The following is a 17,807-nucleotide window of genomic DNA, read 5'->3' as shown; positions in this document are numbered from 1 at the left end:
CTTTCTGTTATAAAATACCTCACAGTTGTCACCGTTTTAATAACTTGAGTTGATTAAAAAGGAACAGTTTAACATCTATCTGCTGGCTGGCATTGTTTTTAAATTGTGATTTAAAGTGATTCAGGGTTTGATGTTTTTTGGCCTACCATAAGCAGCTATATTTGTATTTACAATTATGCTTGATTATACAGTTTCTAGGAATAAGCATAAACATTGGAAGTCTGATCTGATTCTACAATCCTTCTAATTTTGTTACTGAAAAGTCATGATTGTTTCAGAGATGTTACACAATTGATGTGTTCCTAGCAGGAAGTGTTAGTCATTCATTGTCCATGTGACTCAAGTACTCATTAGCAATAAACAAAAATAATCCATGTTGTAAAGAATGAGGTGGACTAACAAATTACCTGTATGCTGACCTTATTGTTGTGTGACCTCTTGAAGAGATTTTTCTCATTTGTCCCAGTATAGGAGGTAAAAATGCTACATGATCTTTTGTATTTTTCTTTTGCATCTCATCTCACACGTAGGTTTGCCAGGAAGATGGTACCAGGAGGCTTCTGAATAGGTCCCGTACAGAGTTTAGAGAGCTGTTGCTTCAGCATTTCTTCTGACTATAGCTTGATTAGACTAGAAGATATTGCAGTCTCATGATCATGATGTAAATATTTATTTTAACTTGGCTCTTTAGATCTAACAGTCATGTTGCACTATCAGTGAAGAGGCTCTGGCAGTATTTGGTTAAACAGGAAGAAATCCAGGAAACCTTTATCAGAAATATTTTTACAAAGAAGCGACGCCTAAATGAGGTTAGTATTGTATATAAAATGCATAAAATATTGCAGGTCAATCTGTAAGGTTTTACTGAAGTTACTTTTCTGATCTGTTTACTTTCTAGAGCACAATTAGATATACACTTGGCTGTGACTCTAAATTGGCAGTATTTCATATTAAAAATCTTTGTCCATTGTTTCACTGAAAACAAAAATAATCAGTCTTCAAGAGTAGACTGATGGCTAGCACCACTTAGCTACAATCATCCTCTTCATTAAAATCAGTATAAAAGCTGCCTCAAAAGAATGACAAACTTTAAAATATCAGTGATTAAAACCAGTAACCTAATCAAAGTTTTAAAAGTAGAACATCCTGGGTTTATCCACTGGTTTCTGTCATGTTATGATTCAATTTTAGTAAGAAAAATGGTCATATAAAACTTAATATTTCTGTCTCTGATAACTTGTCCCAATGTCTAGCTGGATTGCAGGTTCCAGATTCAGTTAAATCTTTTAGAGCTGTAGTTCCGTAATGGAGTTTTTTTTGTTTTGTTTTTTTTTTCCCTCCCTCTTTAGTTGCTCCTTTTCTATCTACTCCCAATAATTTGAATGAATCACTTGTATTACAATACAAAATATGGAGTAGCAAAAACATAGGAGAAACAAGATCTGAACAAATTCAAAATGCAGCAGAAAGTATTCATTAGTAAAGTCATGGCAGCAAAGAGTTCAGTGTGAGCTAATCTTTGTCCTGTCACAACTACAATATTAGCTTGTTTATTTGTGGCTAATTGTGTTCACTGCAGGCTGCAGTTAAAAGGAAAATCGTTCATTTTTTTTCTTGTCGTTTGAAAATGCCCCATTTCTGATCGTGTCCTATGTTAATGCAGCCATGTTGCTATGCTATATGGAAAGGTATTTTGGAATATTTTAGATGTGCTTTATATGTTTTCAAATGGGATCATTGGCAGCCTTACACAGCATAGTTGTCTTGGCTTTATTTTGTATCCTCTTGTCACTGATAAAATGTCAGTGTAGAACACTTATTTTCCAGTAAATTTGACTTTTGAGATGGATAAGATGCTGTTCCAATGCAGAATAGGTAAATCGGTGTCTTCTGTACTGATTATAGCATTTAGAATTTGATAATTACTGTTACTACATAAAATATGGATGTATGTGTATGCAGATATGCTGTTGTGTTTCAGTTGTTCTGTGTTGGTGTAAACAAAAAGGAACTAAAGCTTTCCTTGATACCTTGCATGTTATGTCTTATCTATATTTTCTGTTCTGTGGTTGTTCTTTCCTTGGTGAAGTCATTAGAGGAGCACAATGAAATGATGAAAAATTCTGTGGTGGAGGAGCCCATCATCAATAAGGTACACAGTAGTAATGCTCAAGTTAGTTTGACCTTACATCATGAAATATTTCCTTTTTGAAATGGTGCTGATCTAATCTCCCTTAAAATATCTTTGCTGACATAGAAAGAGACTTAAAAATACAGTTTTGCAGGAGATTGAGTTAAACTATTGTTGTTAAAGAGCCTATCTGAAACTAAATGTATCTTAGAAAGCTAGATTAAACAACCTGGTAAGAACAATATATATTATCAAACTCCACAGCTATACCGAGTGAAGAGCTGAGATTGAGATTTGCCTATGTGACAAAAATTTAGTGGTACTGTGGGAACATAGTACATAAGGACCTTTCACCAGTATGAGCTGGCTAGCATAGTTGCCTGTAAATAGAAGTAGTTAACTAGAGGTAGTTAACTGAAGTTAGAGCAGTTTGTTAGTATAATAGTAGTTTGCTACTAAAAATTTTCACTGAGCCTTAGTTTTAAGATGGTCAAAAGTGAACTGTGTAACAACTTTATAGTGACTTTCTTGAAAGATTGGTATGAAAGATGAAAAAGGTACGATATTACGTCTAGAATTGCAAACAAATACTTTATTCTTCAGTATTCTTTTACAAAAGTAGCGAGAAAACAGAAATGAAAACACTGTGCTGTTCCTGGGTTACCTTGTTGTTAACTATACAATAAAGCAGTATTAGCAAGAAATTGGGATCAATTTTTTATTATTAGCACCCCAAGTGTACATGTAGTCTCACTGGTTTTCAGCATCCTTGGAAAACTTGAGAATGGACACAGTACTGTGAGTTCTGTGACAAATGACCTTTCTGTGTTGCTGTGGCAAACCCAGCATGACAGTGGGAAGCTACATTATTACACATGAAAGAGGTGTTTACAGGTTATATTTGTCATATTTTCTTAAAATTGAGAAAAAATAGATGAAATTTCATATGATCCGGTGTTTGGTCTCTGTACTCCCAGTAAAAAGCACTGTTGCATAGAAGTTTGCATTTAAACATGCTTTGCTTTTTTAAATATAGATAGAAACAGATATGGGATACCCAGGAGGCAAGGCAAGAATAATCCATAAAGAGTCTGACATCATTACTGCTTTTGCAGTCAATAAGGTGAGTGTAAAGGAGGTAGGATAGTCTAATTGTGTTGTATTTCCACCTGATAAACAGATAGTAGTCCCATTGTGCATGGGTGAGAGGTCCTTTACCAGCCGTGCTGCTACAGCTTTAGCTCTTAGCATTTCCTTCTCTGAAGCACTTTGTAGTTATCTTTTCATAATTAAACAGTTCTATTACAGATTGTCTTTTTTCTCTTGTGCAGTGGATTGAGAGAAGGGAGAGGTGACCTCTACTTTTTAAGCTTGTGTGTAGGAATATTTTTCTTTTTCTATTGAAGACAACCAGGAATTCATCTTTTCTTCTCCTGTTTAACCATTTAAGCCTTAAGAAGTGGAGAAGGGGAGCTTGGTTGCAAGCATTGTAGTATAGTGACCTCTTGTAAGCAAGAAGAAACTAGGACTGCTTGAGATAGGTGTAAAATACAATTACTGTGTGATGCTATCCCAGATGTAAATAGACTTTTAGAAAGGAAGTGTCAAGATTAGACAGTTTAAATAGATTTGTAGACATAAATATTTGGGTTTTGTAAATGGATTGTGTATGTTTTTGCGAACAGCTGTACCTTAACAAGAGAAAATCTTTTAAAAAGCACCCTTTTGAGTATTCCTTTTCTAACTGCCTTTGTGTATGTTACTTTTTTTCAGGCTAATCGGAACTGCATTGCAATAGCATCGAGTCATGACATACAAGAATTAGATGTTTCTGCAATTTTAGCTACACAAATCTATACCTGGGTTGATGATGATGTGGAAATAGAAAGTAAAGGGTATACTTCTTCTGTTTCTAATATCACAGCTTGACTGTGTTTAAATCAGTGTAACGAAGCATGGTATTTAATGTTGCTGTTTGGAATCTAACTTATGTTGTTTCATTTATAGGGCTGATGATTTCTTAGTTATACATGCTCGTGATGATCTGGTAAACGTTCAGGGAACCACTCCCTATACTCATAGTAATCCCGGCACACCTATCAATATGCCTTGGCTTGGTAGTACACAAACTGGCAGGGGTGCATCTGTGGTAAGTTGCTTGTCAAAGATTAGCCTTATGTACTCTATCTACTTCTCTCCTTTTTTCTTCACGGTGTTGCTGGTTTTATTTTACAGTTAGCATGTAAGTAAATGTTTCTTTTCTGTGTAACCAAGGTGAGCTGGAATTTTTTGTTATTATCTGATTAATAAGTTAAAATACTGCACAGAATTGAAGATACACCAACTAAGCAAGCCAGACCTTTTAGTGAAGCTGTGTATGCTTTCTTTACTTAAGATAAATTGTTTAAAAATAAAGAACCAGGGTTCAAGAAAGAGTTTGTAGCATAAACTGTTGTCTAATGACTTGAAGCCAATTCTGTGTCTAAAAAGCATATATTCAGGAGATTTCAGGATGTAAATTTCTAAAGATCGGATAGAAATATTTGTGTAAAATATCGAGGTAGATTTTTATTTTAAGCATAATCTTAAGTTTCATTCTGAGTTCCAGACTATTCCAGTTTTTATTTAAAAGGAAATACCAACTTCTGCTCGAATACAAAGTACCACTGTATATTAGTGGGAGCCTGTGTTGTGGAAAGGACAGTGAATGAAATCCTAAAGCAGATTTCACTGGCAGGACAGAGGCTTCAAAAGAAATGAATTAAACTCTGGAAACTGAGCAGCTTGAACTTGAGGAAAATGGTTTCATAAAAATTGGGAAGCCAGGACTGCAAAAACAGGACCAAGTACAAAATCATGTGTAGTTTGAACTGCACATCATGCTGGTGTATGACTGTTTATCTCCAAAGCTGTTGTCAGCTCTGTCTTTGAAGTGCTGTGCAGTTTTGCCATGACCCTGCTTAGTAGCATTATTAAATATCTCACTTCTGAAGATCATGGTTTAGATGAGACAATCAGTTTCACTGCTCAGCATTTCTGAAATATACTAGAATGAGGGACACCCAGTGAAGTGTGACTATGTCCACATGAGTAAATTGATCCTTCTTTTCCTAAAGGTGATACCTCTAGGAGCACAAGGGGAGCTCTTACTTTAAGAAATAGATTCTGCATTTGAAGTGAAGCTTGCCCCTGAGCAAAAAGCTTTTAGGTCAGATTTAATTCAGATAAAATGATAATTCTAGTCTGGCCATTGACATACTTGGTTCCTATGCAGCATAGATGCTCTCTAATAATGCAGATCTGTTGATTAGTTAGCTGGGAGATGCTTATTTTGAGCCACTTAACTGAAATGGTCAGACAAGACACCTATACCTCGCGGCCTTTCTGCACATAGATGTGGAGTTTTCCTGGATAACGGAATTCATCAAGTCTTGTGACTTGGCTGCACTTTGTGGCATTTTAATAGCTCACAGCAAGTCCGTCAGTGGTAGAAGAATGAAAGAACCATGTTAATTCATATTACAGTTGATTTGTGAAATTTTTTGGTGATTAGGAGTAGTAAATAAGGAACGAGCATTATAAGAGCGATAATGTTACCCGCACATGGAAGTGGGTATTGTGCCAGTACCTACACCTCTCCCTTCTATTTAGGAGCTACTGATCCTCGTTGCCAGTTTTGCAGCTCTGGTTTTACAATCGGGTCTCTTCTGCAAGTATTCTTTGAATGCTTTTGCCACTTTCTCCTCTCACTTCTATTTTTATATATACGTATATGTGTATGTATGTATACACACACAGAGATGTACAGAATTTTTGTGAGTGTGTTCTTTAACAAAGTAATTACATAATCTGTTAATGTAAACTATTCTTACATGACCTTCTATATGTAGTAATACTTTCTTACCTAAGGAAATATGGCTGTGCTTGTGTTGAATGTGTTTGCCATCAAACTTTGGACCTAAATTCTGTGTGGCATGCTGTTTGACTTTGGCAGAGTAGAGAACCAGCCATAGCATGTGATGACACCTGCCCACTAGGGAGAGCAGCAAAGGTGCTGAATGAAGGACCAAGTAAATGAGGGAAGGTACAGGGATTCTTGGCAGGAAATATATTTACCGTTGCAGGACTCAAATCTGGAGGAAAACCACCTTCTCCAAAATCTTTCTTTTGCTACTATTTGTTACTTTGTTCCTTCAGATACTGCTTTTGATCCTTGTTCTCATCTTTGCTTTTCCATAATTGGCAGACCATTTAGTAGATACTTCACTGTTCTTTACTATTACTGGCTTTTCAGTCTTGCTTCACTTCCATCAGCAAGGGAAACTATTGGACTTATAATACTCGGGCAGTAAATGTTTATTAGCTCTAAGGTTTTTCTCTTATTGTCCTTCACTGTTTCCTCTTACACAGTTCATACAAGGTAAGTAAGGAGGCTCAGCACGAGATCCTTCTGTGTGATTACACAGTTCTTACAGGAGGTGTTTCTAAGAGGGTACTGAAGTAAATAGTACATTCTGTCAACTTTGAAACTCAGGTAATGTCCAAGAGTTTGTCTTCTAAGCCAGTGTGACTGATACCAATAATCACCAGTTTAATAATTGGTGGGTTGAATTTTAATCTTTTTTATTCTTCAGCCTTACTGTACATTAGGCCGAAAGCACCCACTCTCCAACAAAGCAGTCAGTGTTCTAGGCATCAGCCGTTGTTAAGGTGGGACTGAAGGCTAACAGTATCAAATGCCAGTTATATCGGTAATGGAAGTATTTGCATTTGATAATGATTTGATTCTAAATCAGAGACACTGCGCCTGAGAGTTATGTTAGCGTAGTCTTTCAAAGGCACATTTCTGTATACTTGCATTTTTCCAAAGCATTATGTGATCATGATGCATGCTTGTCTGTTGAATGAAGGAAAATTATTTCCATTGGCTTCTGGATAAAATGTAGTAGGTATAAAACTCCACACAGCCCTTCACTTTGGGGAAGAAATAGAACGAGCACGAATAATTGTTCTTTCACTTACACAGATATAAATTGTAAGTTTAGAGAGCAAAGTATTGCAATTATTTACCAATTTGTGTATAGATTAATGTTTGAAAAATAGCATCCTCCGTTGTCATAAGTCTTATAATGCATATATTGTCTAAATCTTCTTCCAAAGTCATAGAATCCTAGAATGGGTTGGGTCAGAAGGGACTTTCAAAGGTCATCTAGTCCAACCCACCTGGAATAAGCAAGGACATCTTCAACTAGATCAGGTTACCCAGAACCACATTCAGCCAAAATGTGATCGAGAGGGCTGCAATTACTCCACTAATCCAAATACTAGGAAATTTTAACAAGAAAATAAATTATTTCCCTGAAAGTGTTTCTTTCCTCCTTTTTGTTTGGAAACTGAAAGTTTGGAAAACATTGCTTTTCAATTCTTTGGATCATATTTAGTAATATGAAGCAAGTAAAAATTTTTAATTCATGCCAGTCTTCCAGTTCACACCCTGATATAATTGGAGGCCAGGGGAGAATGGCATACTTAATATACTTGATCTGTTATCTACTGTTTCAGTGACAGAATAGTGGCAAAATACTGTACAAAATTATAGCAGGGTTAGATTTGATGATCTTAAAAGGTCTTTTCCAACCTAAATGATTCTGTGAAAGTTCAGTGCCAGCTTGTTACTGATGCATAGAAGGTGGTATGCTGCTGTGTTGAAAGTGAGTGCTCTGGCAACAAGCTTTTGTTTGTGCTATCATTTAAAGTGAACACCTAGCACAAATATGAATTTATGCCCTCTTCTCCTCCAAATGTTTGTGTAAATAGTACGTGCATGAGCAAACTGAATCCAACGGTTTTCTGAGGAAAGACAGTCCTCAAAGTAGCCAGATGAGGAGAACTACCAGGAAATAAAAGAATGAAAACTTGACTTTGACATACATTAACAGAAAGAAAAGAAGGGAAGAGACATGCAAGGAAAATACAGATGAATTTCCCTCATGAAAAACCTCTACCAGTTTGTTCTTGTTGTTGGTTAGACTTACTTAATTAGATGAGGTTTTTATCTTAATTGTCTGATGTCTCCACTCCATTTATGTAACTCTTTCCAGTTAAGAATTAGTCAGCTAAGAATCAGCATTCTTGGTACAGTACATTGCTCAAAGCAAAGTTTGGAATTTAGGAACAAAAGTGCTACTGAAAATCCATCGGATCTGTACTAGCAAAATTATAAATGCTTTTGAAGAATCTTTGATTTACCAGTTGTTAGGTATATTGCTTATTCTGGATGGCCGCAAATAATCACTTTTCAATCAATGACAATAAATTAACTAGACTTGAAAATAAATATATTCCTTCCTATTTTTTACTTCTCTTAAAGTTTGTTTACCTCTTTCTTTACATGCTTCTGCCTCTCTCTTGCTTATCTTACAATATTCAGGAATATTCCAATAAATTTAATGGAATCAGAAAGGAATTGGCAAGAAAAGAGGTAAGATTGCAGTCTAAGGAGTGTTTATATTTGGATCCATAAATCTCTGAAGCAAAAAGTTAATTTTTACCTACATGTATAAAGCTGCAGAAGTATTAAGATCTACACTAGTCTTGAAGAAACTGACTTCTATCTGCATTTCTAAACCCAATACTTGCTTTCAGTAAGAATTTTGATAGGAAACAACTCTGTGTGATCAGTAATTATTGTAGTTCAGTAAATTCTTGCTCAGTAGTATTGTTTAATTTTCTTCTATTTTGTATATTGAACAGATGCTCAAGAAGGCTATTAATAACGTCAGAAGAATGGCTTCTCATCCAACATTACCATATTGTAAGTTCAGTTTTGCCAAGAAAAAGACAGGTTAGCTAAAGATTATATATTTACTTACTGGCCCTGTTTCTTAGTATGCAGCTGTTTTGTACTAGCACAGCAATCTATTACATGTTTTAAAAGTTGATTATAAGCCCTATTTTACTGAAATGGCTTTTACTTTCCCCCAGAAAAAGCACAGGGGATATAGAATAGCCTTTAGAAAAAGGGGGGGTTTTTTTGTTTTGGGTTTTTTTTTTGTTTTGTTTTTTTAATGGACAAAAGTACTTATTTCTGTTTTATTTGTGACTTGGGTAGAAGATAGTATGAAAATGCATAAAAGATAGTATGAAAAAGATACATTATTATCTCCCAAGTAAATAGCTTCATATTTCAGTACCATCTAAATACAGTTCTTAAACGATGAGTAAGTACAGTTCAATAATGTTTGAATAGCACAGTTTTAAGTTTCAGTGGTACACACTACTCCTACACTATGCCACATACTATGGCACATAGTGTGGCACTAGTTATTTTGAGAATGTTATGAGCTGGTGTGAGATTTCTTAACATTTTGGAAGCAACCTTCCTGCTCAACTGCTACATCTGTGAAAAATCATGTAAATATTTTCTGTTGCAGACCTGACAGGTGCTCAAGACGGTAGCGTAAGAATGTTTGAATGGGGTCATGCACAGCAAATCACATGTTTTCGGTCTGGTGGCAACTCAAGGGTAACTCGAATGAGATTCAATTACCAAGGAAATAAGGTAACTGATAGAAAGCTCTGTAGTTGCCCTCTTCTCTTCCCCCCCCCTTTCTAATATAATTGTAAACTAGCAGAAACATCACATGCTTCAAATCTAAGGTGTTTCTCTGAATTGTGGGTAATTCCTCTATAATATATACATATGTATTTACAATTAATGTCTCTTTTTCAGTTTGGAATTGTTGATGCTGATGGATACATAAGTTTATATCAAACAAACTGGAAATGTTGCCCACTTACTGGAACTTCACCTAAACCGTATTTGGTAAGCTGAAAACTAAATTTGCTTCCATAAACTTGCATTGTGCTCTCTTATTTCCTTCCTCCTTTGGAATAGAAGAGGGCAGGGACTGTGTTGATAACCAGTATTAATCAAGATTTAACAATATAATGTTGACATCCTGTGATCCATATGACAGACGAGTTCTTAAATCCTAGTCATACTAAGTTGGAGAGAAGAAAATGCAATGTTAGGTCTGAAATAACAGTGTTATTTGAGACTTGTCAATAATTGTCAATTGTTGATTAATTGTCAAAAATGCGGGACTAGAAAGTATATTTATATGAAAAGTCAGAAGGCATTCACATACCTTTATAAGTCTGTTCTTTAAATTGTTTTCTAAACAGCTTACATTCTTGAGGAAGCTCAAGATTTTATACTGGGACAAAATCAATTTCTTTTGTAATAATTCCTAAACTGCAATTTTTCAGACGTGGCAGTGTCATAATAAAACAGCCAATGACTTTGTTTTCATCAGTTCATCATCTTTGATAGCCACAGCGGGATCGTCTTCTGACAACAGGTAAGAACTGCAGTGATAATGCATAAAAATTAAGTGGTATTATGTTTTCTCTCCTTCCCTCTTTTTTTCTTTTGATGATTCTCCTTTAGCAGTTTAAAAGAAACATGAATACTTCTGCTCTTTTTATTTCTATATGGGAGGAGGAGAGAAGCAATGTTTGCAGCTACATTCCATGTGCCTATTAAAGAAGGTTCCATAGGGAAGCACAAATCCTCTGTACATGTTGCATATGAGGAGGGGAAGTGGAGAGGGTGCTGATCTCTTTCCCTCGTAATCAGTGGCAGGACTTATGGGACTGGGTCAAAGCTGTGCCAGGGAGGTTTAGTCTGGACTTTAGGAAGCATTTCTTTACCGAGGGGGTGGTCAAGGACTATGTGCCAAGCCTGTCAGTGTCTAAGAGGCATTTGGACAATGTCCTTCATAACAAGCTTTAACATTTGGTAAGCCCTGAAAGGGTTACGCAGTTGGACTAGATGATTGTTATAGGTCCCTTCCAACTGAACTCTTCTGTTCTATTTGTACAAGCCTGTCTTAAGTTACTTCTATAGATGGAGGGAGTTGGTACAGATCTACATTTCACACTTACTTTCTTAAGTAAGTTTTGATCAAGAAGTGGCAAAACCTGCTAACATTCAGGTGAATTCAGCTACAAAAAATTGTAATCTCAGTATGAATCCTTTATGAGAAAAACCAGTCATGGAATGATTGTGTAGAGCACATGTTCCTGCAGTATTTGTACAACTAAGAAAGTAATTTGGAGTCTGCTCAAAAGTTATTATTGAAAGTCTGCTTACAGTGCTTTTATGCCTGAAACAATCTTTAATGTTCAGATGACTTTTAAAGTGTTCAAATACTTCAGAGCATTTGTTGCTGAATTAAAATGTTCTGGGTTTGTTGTTGTTGTTGTGGTTTTTTTTCCTACAGAAATATTTGCCTTTGGGATACTTTGGTTTCGGCTACAAATAGCTTGGTGCATGGTAAGTAAAATCAAATAAAACCAGTAAAATATTTAATCACACTGTGATTGTGTCTGTATTTATGGAAAAGTTATTGTAGAAAGTGATTTTAATATTAACAGTGAAACATCTTTCACAGTCCTGAGTACATCAGCAAGAATATAGAAATAGGTTCTTGAGAAATTTAGTGCTTGATATAAATGCTTAGTTTCATGGACATGTGCACCTTCCTTTGCATACCTTGTACCTTTGCACCACAAGTGCAACCCTTGACAGCCAGACTTCTGTGATTTCTGTTCCTGTTTAAAAGATTGTGAGCAACTCCTGCTTGTAGTGATTAGCATGTTGAGAAGACAATAGCTCCAACATTGTAGAAGCTACAGTTTTTAGCACAGTTATGAGATACATATTTTCAGAATATGCATTCACACCTTTCAATTTAAGGTTCTTACTGCTGTGTCTGTGTTCATAAATCTGGGAGGCCTCACTTAAAATTTATTAGTTAAGTGTTAGACCAAATAATGGTAATATAAACATAGCACTGGGCACTTGCAGCCACATTGTGTTTGGAAAATGTGCAAGGGCATGTTTTTTATGAATCTTGGAGCATTTCATTGCCTCTGTGAAAATCCTATCCTCAGAGAAGCCATGATTATAAAAACAGTTCTCTGAAGATATGAATAAAATGAATAAATTAAATTGGTATTTTCATATGAATAAAACCACCAAGCTTTCTAGAAAACATTAATTGATTTTTATGAGTATATTGTACAAGCAGCTGTAGAAAAAAGATCTCATAATTATATAGTAGTTTTCAGAGTTGAACTAAAAGGTAAACTTAACTGCTGTATTTGTAAAGTAGTGCATTTTTGCTTTCAAAGATTGTCCAATTCTGTTTCTCTTTTATTCTATGTGTTCTGCCAAATACTGTGGAATGTTTTAAATGCTTTCTTTCTGTGTGCATGTATAGATACCTACATACATATGTATTTTGTAATACATACAGTATTACAAAAAATGCTTTGGAAGAATTTTTCTTATAAGTATGCTTTTTCCAGATTGTAAATACTTAACAGAGTTTCATTAACTATATTAATATTTTGTTACAATGGCAAAGAAATATGACTGAAATACAGAATTAGGCTCAGAGAGAGTTGTGAATTCCTTGTAACGAAGTGTTTGGATGCCTAAGTATATGTGTAAGATGTGTTGAATTTTGAAATGGAAATTTAGAGAACCTTTTGAACTACAAGTACAACATATTACATGCGATGTGTTGGGATTCAGTGTCCAGTCTTAGGTATACTGAGCTTTGTTCTGTTAGTTGTAATCTTCATTCACTTTCTCCACTCTTTTGGGAGAGTAGACATGTCCAAACAAATGTGAAAAGCAGCAAATTAAAAGTAAAATAGCCATTTGCAACTTGCAAGATATTTTGGCAAGTGATTTAGGAGGACATCTTTTATGGCAAACATATGCCTTAAAATATCAAGCATTAGAGAGTTTGAAAAGAATGTTTCTGGTCAAGGCTTAATAGTTGGTGATTACACAAGGATAGAGAAAAGGATATAATTTTTTTTCATACAGTTTGCAACTGCTTGAGAATACCGAAACTTCAAGATGTCTGATGTGAACCTGGGCTTTAATATATGTGGTACTGCAATAAATGGACTGGTTGTGGTCAATTGGATTACCAAAGTAACTGTTGCTACTGTCTCGAAACATTAGAGGTTGATGGCAAATCGAAGTTAGTACTGTGCGTTTTATTTAAATTACTTTGCTTTGGCTTTCAGCTTTTATCTGTCATGATAGTGGAGCGACTGTGTTAGCATATGCTCCAAAACATCAGCTGTTAATCTCTGGAGGCAGAAAAGGCTTTACATGTCTAATTGATCTTCGACAAAAACAGCAGCAACAGTTACTCCAGAGTCATGATTCGCCAGTCAAAGCAATTGCTGTTGATCCCACAGAAGAGTATTTTGTCACAGGATCTGCTGAAGGCAACATAAAGGTATTAATGGGAAGGGAACAGCTGGTGATGAAGTGTAAATTCAAAAACAATCTTGCATAGGTGTGGAATAATCAGATATGACATTCTTTCTCAACCTTGGCTTTTCACTGTTACTAATGTAATTATGAAATTTTAGTCTCACAGTCCTCCTAGTTCTTACTTTACTTTAGTTCCCATATATATTCATTATAGAAAAAGAGTATTAATATTCTATAACTGTGTCATTACAGATTGCTATCTATCTTTTCATTTACAGTTAATGTCAGAAAAATGAATGCAAAATGTAGTCCAGTTTCTCCATGACTTATTACTGGTGGATTTTAAGATCACAGTAATTATCCTTGTAAGAAGTTGATGTTTTGATGCTTTTTCAGGTATGGAGTCTGTCTACATTTAATCTTCTTCACACTTTCATCAATGAGCATGCTCGACAGTCTCTCTTCAGAAACATTGGGACAGGAGTCATGCAAATCGAGACAGGACCAGCAAATCACATATTCTCCTGTGGTGCTGATGGAACAGTAAAGATGAGGATCTTGCCCGATAGATTAAGCCCTTTAAATGATGTGTTAAAAAATGATGTGAAATTTATGATGTAATATTTTTTTCTCAGAACACTGTATAACATTCCCCTTCTACCATCCCTGAAAATACTGTCCTGGAACTAGCCAACAAAGCAGATACACAATGATAGCGTGTGCCACAAAGATGCACTTTTTCGGTTTTTTTGCCTCCATATTTATTACCTGAAGCTTTTAGTCCCTGATGCACTGATGCCTTAAGGATTAACAAGGTTCTTCAGATTTTGATTGTTGCCTAAAATAAAAGCTATATATGACTCCAAATTACATAGTTATAATACTATTAAGATGTTGCTGAGGTGGTTTACTCTTCCTTTTCACGTAGTTACACTCCCACCTTGGGCATGGCCTCTGTCCAGATGGAAACCTTCAGATAATGTTACTCTTTCACTGCGGCAACTATTGTAACTGTCTCTCTTCTCAACTTTAGTCAGCTGACAATAAAGAATTTTACCTATGTGTAGAGGAGATAGCCTCTATGAGTAGATAGTCCTGGCCATGCAAGCATTCATGTAACAAACCACTGTCTGTCTCCATTCCTGGAATCCAGGCTGTTTTCCTCTCTAACTTGCCTGATCTCTTTCCTTTGATCTAGAGTATAAGAAACTGAAGGGTGTTCTGTGACTTGTCTTCTGTTCTACAGCTTGGATCACTGCCATCAGGATGGCAGGCTTACCTTTTAAAAAGAAATATATTTTTAACCCTGAACACTCCCTTTACAAATATCTGTAAATATTAACATATATCTTCCTAGTAAAATAGTCAAGATTGTATGAAGTTTTAGTCTTGATCAAAAAGATGCAGGAAGATACTGCTTTACGATATGGCACTAGAATTTCTTCAAAGACTATTTATTTACATGTTGGTAGAGGGGGAAAAAAATAATAATTTATTCTTACATTTTTTTCCAGTAAGACTTTTATTTAGCCCAAAGATACTCAGTTCATATTTAGCACTTACGTTCTTGTTTGTCTGCTTTTCCTAAGTACTTTAAAAAAAAGGAAAAAGTAAAAAACTTCGACAGCAAAGTACTTTAACACTGTCTTTGTACTGTATGTTTACATCTGGTGTAAAATGAAAGATAATATTTTGGAAAGGATAGCTGGGTTGGGTTTTTTTGCCAAAATATTAAACTGCATAACTTAAATGTTTGACCAAATTATTAATGCACAAAGCCTTTTTTTTTTTTTTTTTTTTTTTTTTTTTAAGTCAGCTTAAAACTGTTTATGTAAGTATTTTGGTTTACTTTTCCTGACTTGAGAGCTTGACAAAGGTTTAATTTGTAAATTAGATGTGACGCTGGATTACTTGAATGCCAATGGTGTACTTTTTGCTAAAAGATATTTTGTGAAATATAGGAGCAAGATATTAACTGTAAAATAAACTTGTCAAATTAGGAACTATGGGGATAAATAAAGCATAGCAGAAATGAAGGGCTTGTAAAACAAACTTTGTAACATTCTCAGGATGCTTTTCTCTTAAGAATATAAAATTGTTTAAAAAGATTTTATAAAACGTATTGAGGTCATTTTAAATGTATGTTTCGCAGGTTGCAGTGCAAACACTATGAAGGTTTTTATGCACATAACCTGAATTTTCAAATTGTGCAATAAAAAGAATGTGAATATTTTGCCATGAAGAAACATGTGACAGCATTTCAAACTGGTACAGCTGTTCAGTGTAATCGTAATTGTTCTATGACACTTACACATTGACATAAATATTGATATCAAAACAGTTTAAGTACAGTGGTGGACCAGAAAAGTAACTGACTAAAAGTGATACCACCTTACAAAACAGACTTGCCCAATGTGTATGTCATATCTGCTCAGTGGCTGAGTTTCTAATATTCCTTATTCTTATCAAAGAAGGAAAACAATGGAGTTAACAGTAGCACACTCCTTGAGAATCAACTGAAACCCTGACTATATTGCTGCTTATTTACATGCATTAGTGTTACGCACCCACTGAACTAATAAAGTTACATTCAGAAAAGAAAAATGTGCAAAAATCATGGCAACATTATATAATTATGATGTCCTTGATGTTTTGTCCTTAAATATTTATATCTCATTAGCTTTAGTATTTCAAGCTCAGTTTATTGTACTGGCAATCACAAAAAGCTGTCTTATCATCTGCAAACTGAGCAGATTTTATGTGTAATTTGCCAAGACATACAATGTTGTCATTTTTTCTGAGTAAAGCTGCACTATGAATAATGCTGGCAAATTTAGGCTTATACCAGAAAAGTACTGACTGTGAGCAGGCATTTTTCAATAACGTTTATAGTTACCATAAGCTACTCTCAAAATGAAATTATGTAAAATCAAGATGTATTTGCCACACCTTCATAATCTACCCAATAAATCCTGCAGAAACTCAACCTTCTAGAGTTCCATGTTGCTGCTATTTCATTTAAAAATTAGTTGTTTGCTTGTATAATGTTTATTGGCGTTTAACAATTATGGTAAGTCAAATTACTGGTAGCTTTCTTGTAATGATGGCATCAATTACTTCTGTTGTATCTGAAACTTTTAAAGGGACACTCTCAACTTTAAATCTAGTCATTGAGAATAAACTGAACTCAGAACTCTTCCAGCTGCAGCCCTTAAAATTTTCCAGTGATTTCTGTCCTCCAGCAGTTAATGCTTTCTCCCTGTTGCTATGCAAGTTACTCAAACAGAAGGGTAACAGCGGCTACGCAGAGGGATTCTGTGCTTGAAGTAGCCATGTGCACAAATTGAACTTAAACTTTTCATTTACCAGTGCTTAATCAACAATAATTCCATATCCAGGCAAAACAGCTTGTAGTTGATAATGTCCCTTTTAAAATATCATAGATCAGCAGTTGTGACATGTTTATCTATGTAGCAATACATAATGCAATCAGAGCGTGTCATTCTTGTGTTACCTCAAACAGGTATATGATCCCATTACTTTGTAACTTTGTGAGAGTTAAAACTGGCCATCTGGGTACTTAAACTGGCTTGCTCTGTGGCTTTTAACCAGAAAATTCTCAGCTGACAGCTGATGTTGCAGGATGTTTACGGAGAAAGATGGAGAGTGGAATAGGTGCAGATTTTGTACCATCCTGCTGTGGCGCAAGGTGAGCTTATACATGTTCTACTGCATTTAGAAACCTCACTACCAGTTACAGGAAATAAGTTGTTGATATATGCTATGTTAGGTAGCACTCCCTTCCTCTTAAGAGCACTGAGTGTTAGATTAGTTGCAATAGGTATGAAAAAAGTAACAGTGATTAAAAGGAAATAAGCTCGGAGATGATATGTTCTCCAAGGTAATTTTTTCAAATGTTTATTTTTACTAAAATAGCAAAACCACCTCTAATGGCAGGTTCAGCACACTGATCAAACTACTTTCTATAAAATAAAAAGATTGATTTACCAAGTTTCTTGGCGTTTCTTATTCCTCCCCATTTCTAGCTCTAAAATTTGCATGGGTTTGGCCTTTTTCCTTTTCTGTGTTCTTATTTTTTTTCTTTTTAAATGCCAGATATTAGCTTTGATTTTTTTTTTTTTTTTTTTTGGGGGGGGGGGGTGTAGTGTGTGGTTGTTAATTGGTTGGTGGGTTTTTTTTTTTTATTATTGAATGCATAACTATCAGTTTTAATCAGTTCTAAGTCATTTCTTATGGGAATAAGGCTGATATTTCTGTTATTTTCTTCCACAATTCACTTTTTTAACCCCTCTAAACATGAAAGCCTGTGATGGTCTTTGGGAACCTCACCTCTTAATTGTCCCACCT

The 17,807-nt window shown here is 35.2% G+C and overlaps 1 protein-coding gene across 16 annotated transcripts in view; it reads left to right on the top strand.

The window, feature by feature from the left end:
- Positions 1-17,451, top strand: part of DMXL1 (Dmx like 1) — an 81,022-nt gene extending 63,571 nt beyond the window's left edge. For 11 of the 16 annotated variants that reach the window (XM_030470939.1, XM_030470945.1, XM_030470944.1 and 8 more), the window contains 13 exons: positions 692-809; positions 2,090-2,152; positions 3,168-3,254; positions 3,905-4,026; positions 4,139-4,280; positions 8,562-8,612; positions 8,885-8,945; positions 9,565-9,692; positions 9,864-9,956; positions 10,403-10,494; positions 11,419-11,471; positions 13,244-13,461; positions 13,836-17,451. In XM_030470939.1, coding sequence (XP_030326799.1) covers positions 692-809; positions 2,090-2,152; positions 3,168-3,254; positions 3,905-4,026; positions 4,139-4,280; positions 8,562-8,612; positions 8,885-8,945; positions 9,565-9,692; positions 9,864-9,956; positions 10,403-10,494; positions 11,419-11,471; positions 13,244-13,461; positions 13,836-14,060 — 1,453 coding nt within the window. In that variant the 3' untranslated portion in view covers positions 14,061-17,451. Of the gene's footprint in view, positions 1-691; positions 810-2,089; positions 2,153-3,167; positions 3,255-3,904; positions 4,027-4,138; positions 4,281-8,561; positions 8,613-8,884; positions 8,946-9,564; positions 9,693-9,863; positions 9,957-10,402; positions 10,495-11,418; positions 11,472-12,654; positions 12,666-13,243; positions 13,462-13,835 lie in introns of those variants that run through there. The other 5 variants (XM_030470956.1, XM_030470955.1, XM_030470943.1 and 2 more) reach the window with 3 other exon arrangements.
- The last annotated feature ends 356 nt before the right edge of the window (positions 17,452-17,807 follow it).

This window comes from Strigops habroptila, chromosome Z (assembly GCF_004027225.2).
Source record: "Strigops habroptila isolate Jane chromosome Z, bStrHab1.2.pri, whole genome shotgun sequence".
NCBI lineage: Eukaryota > Metazoa > Chordata > Aves > Psittaciformes > Psittacidae > Strigops > Strigops habroptila.
This window is presented reverse-complemented; position numbering and strand designations above follow the sequence as displayed.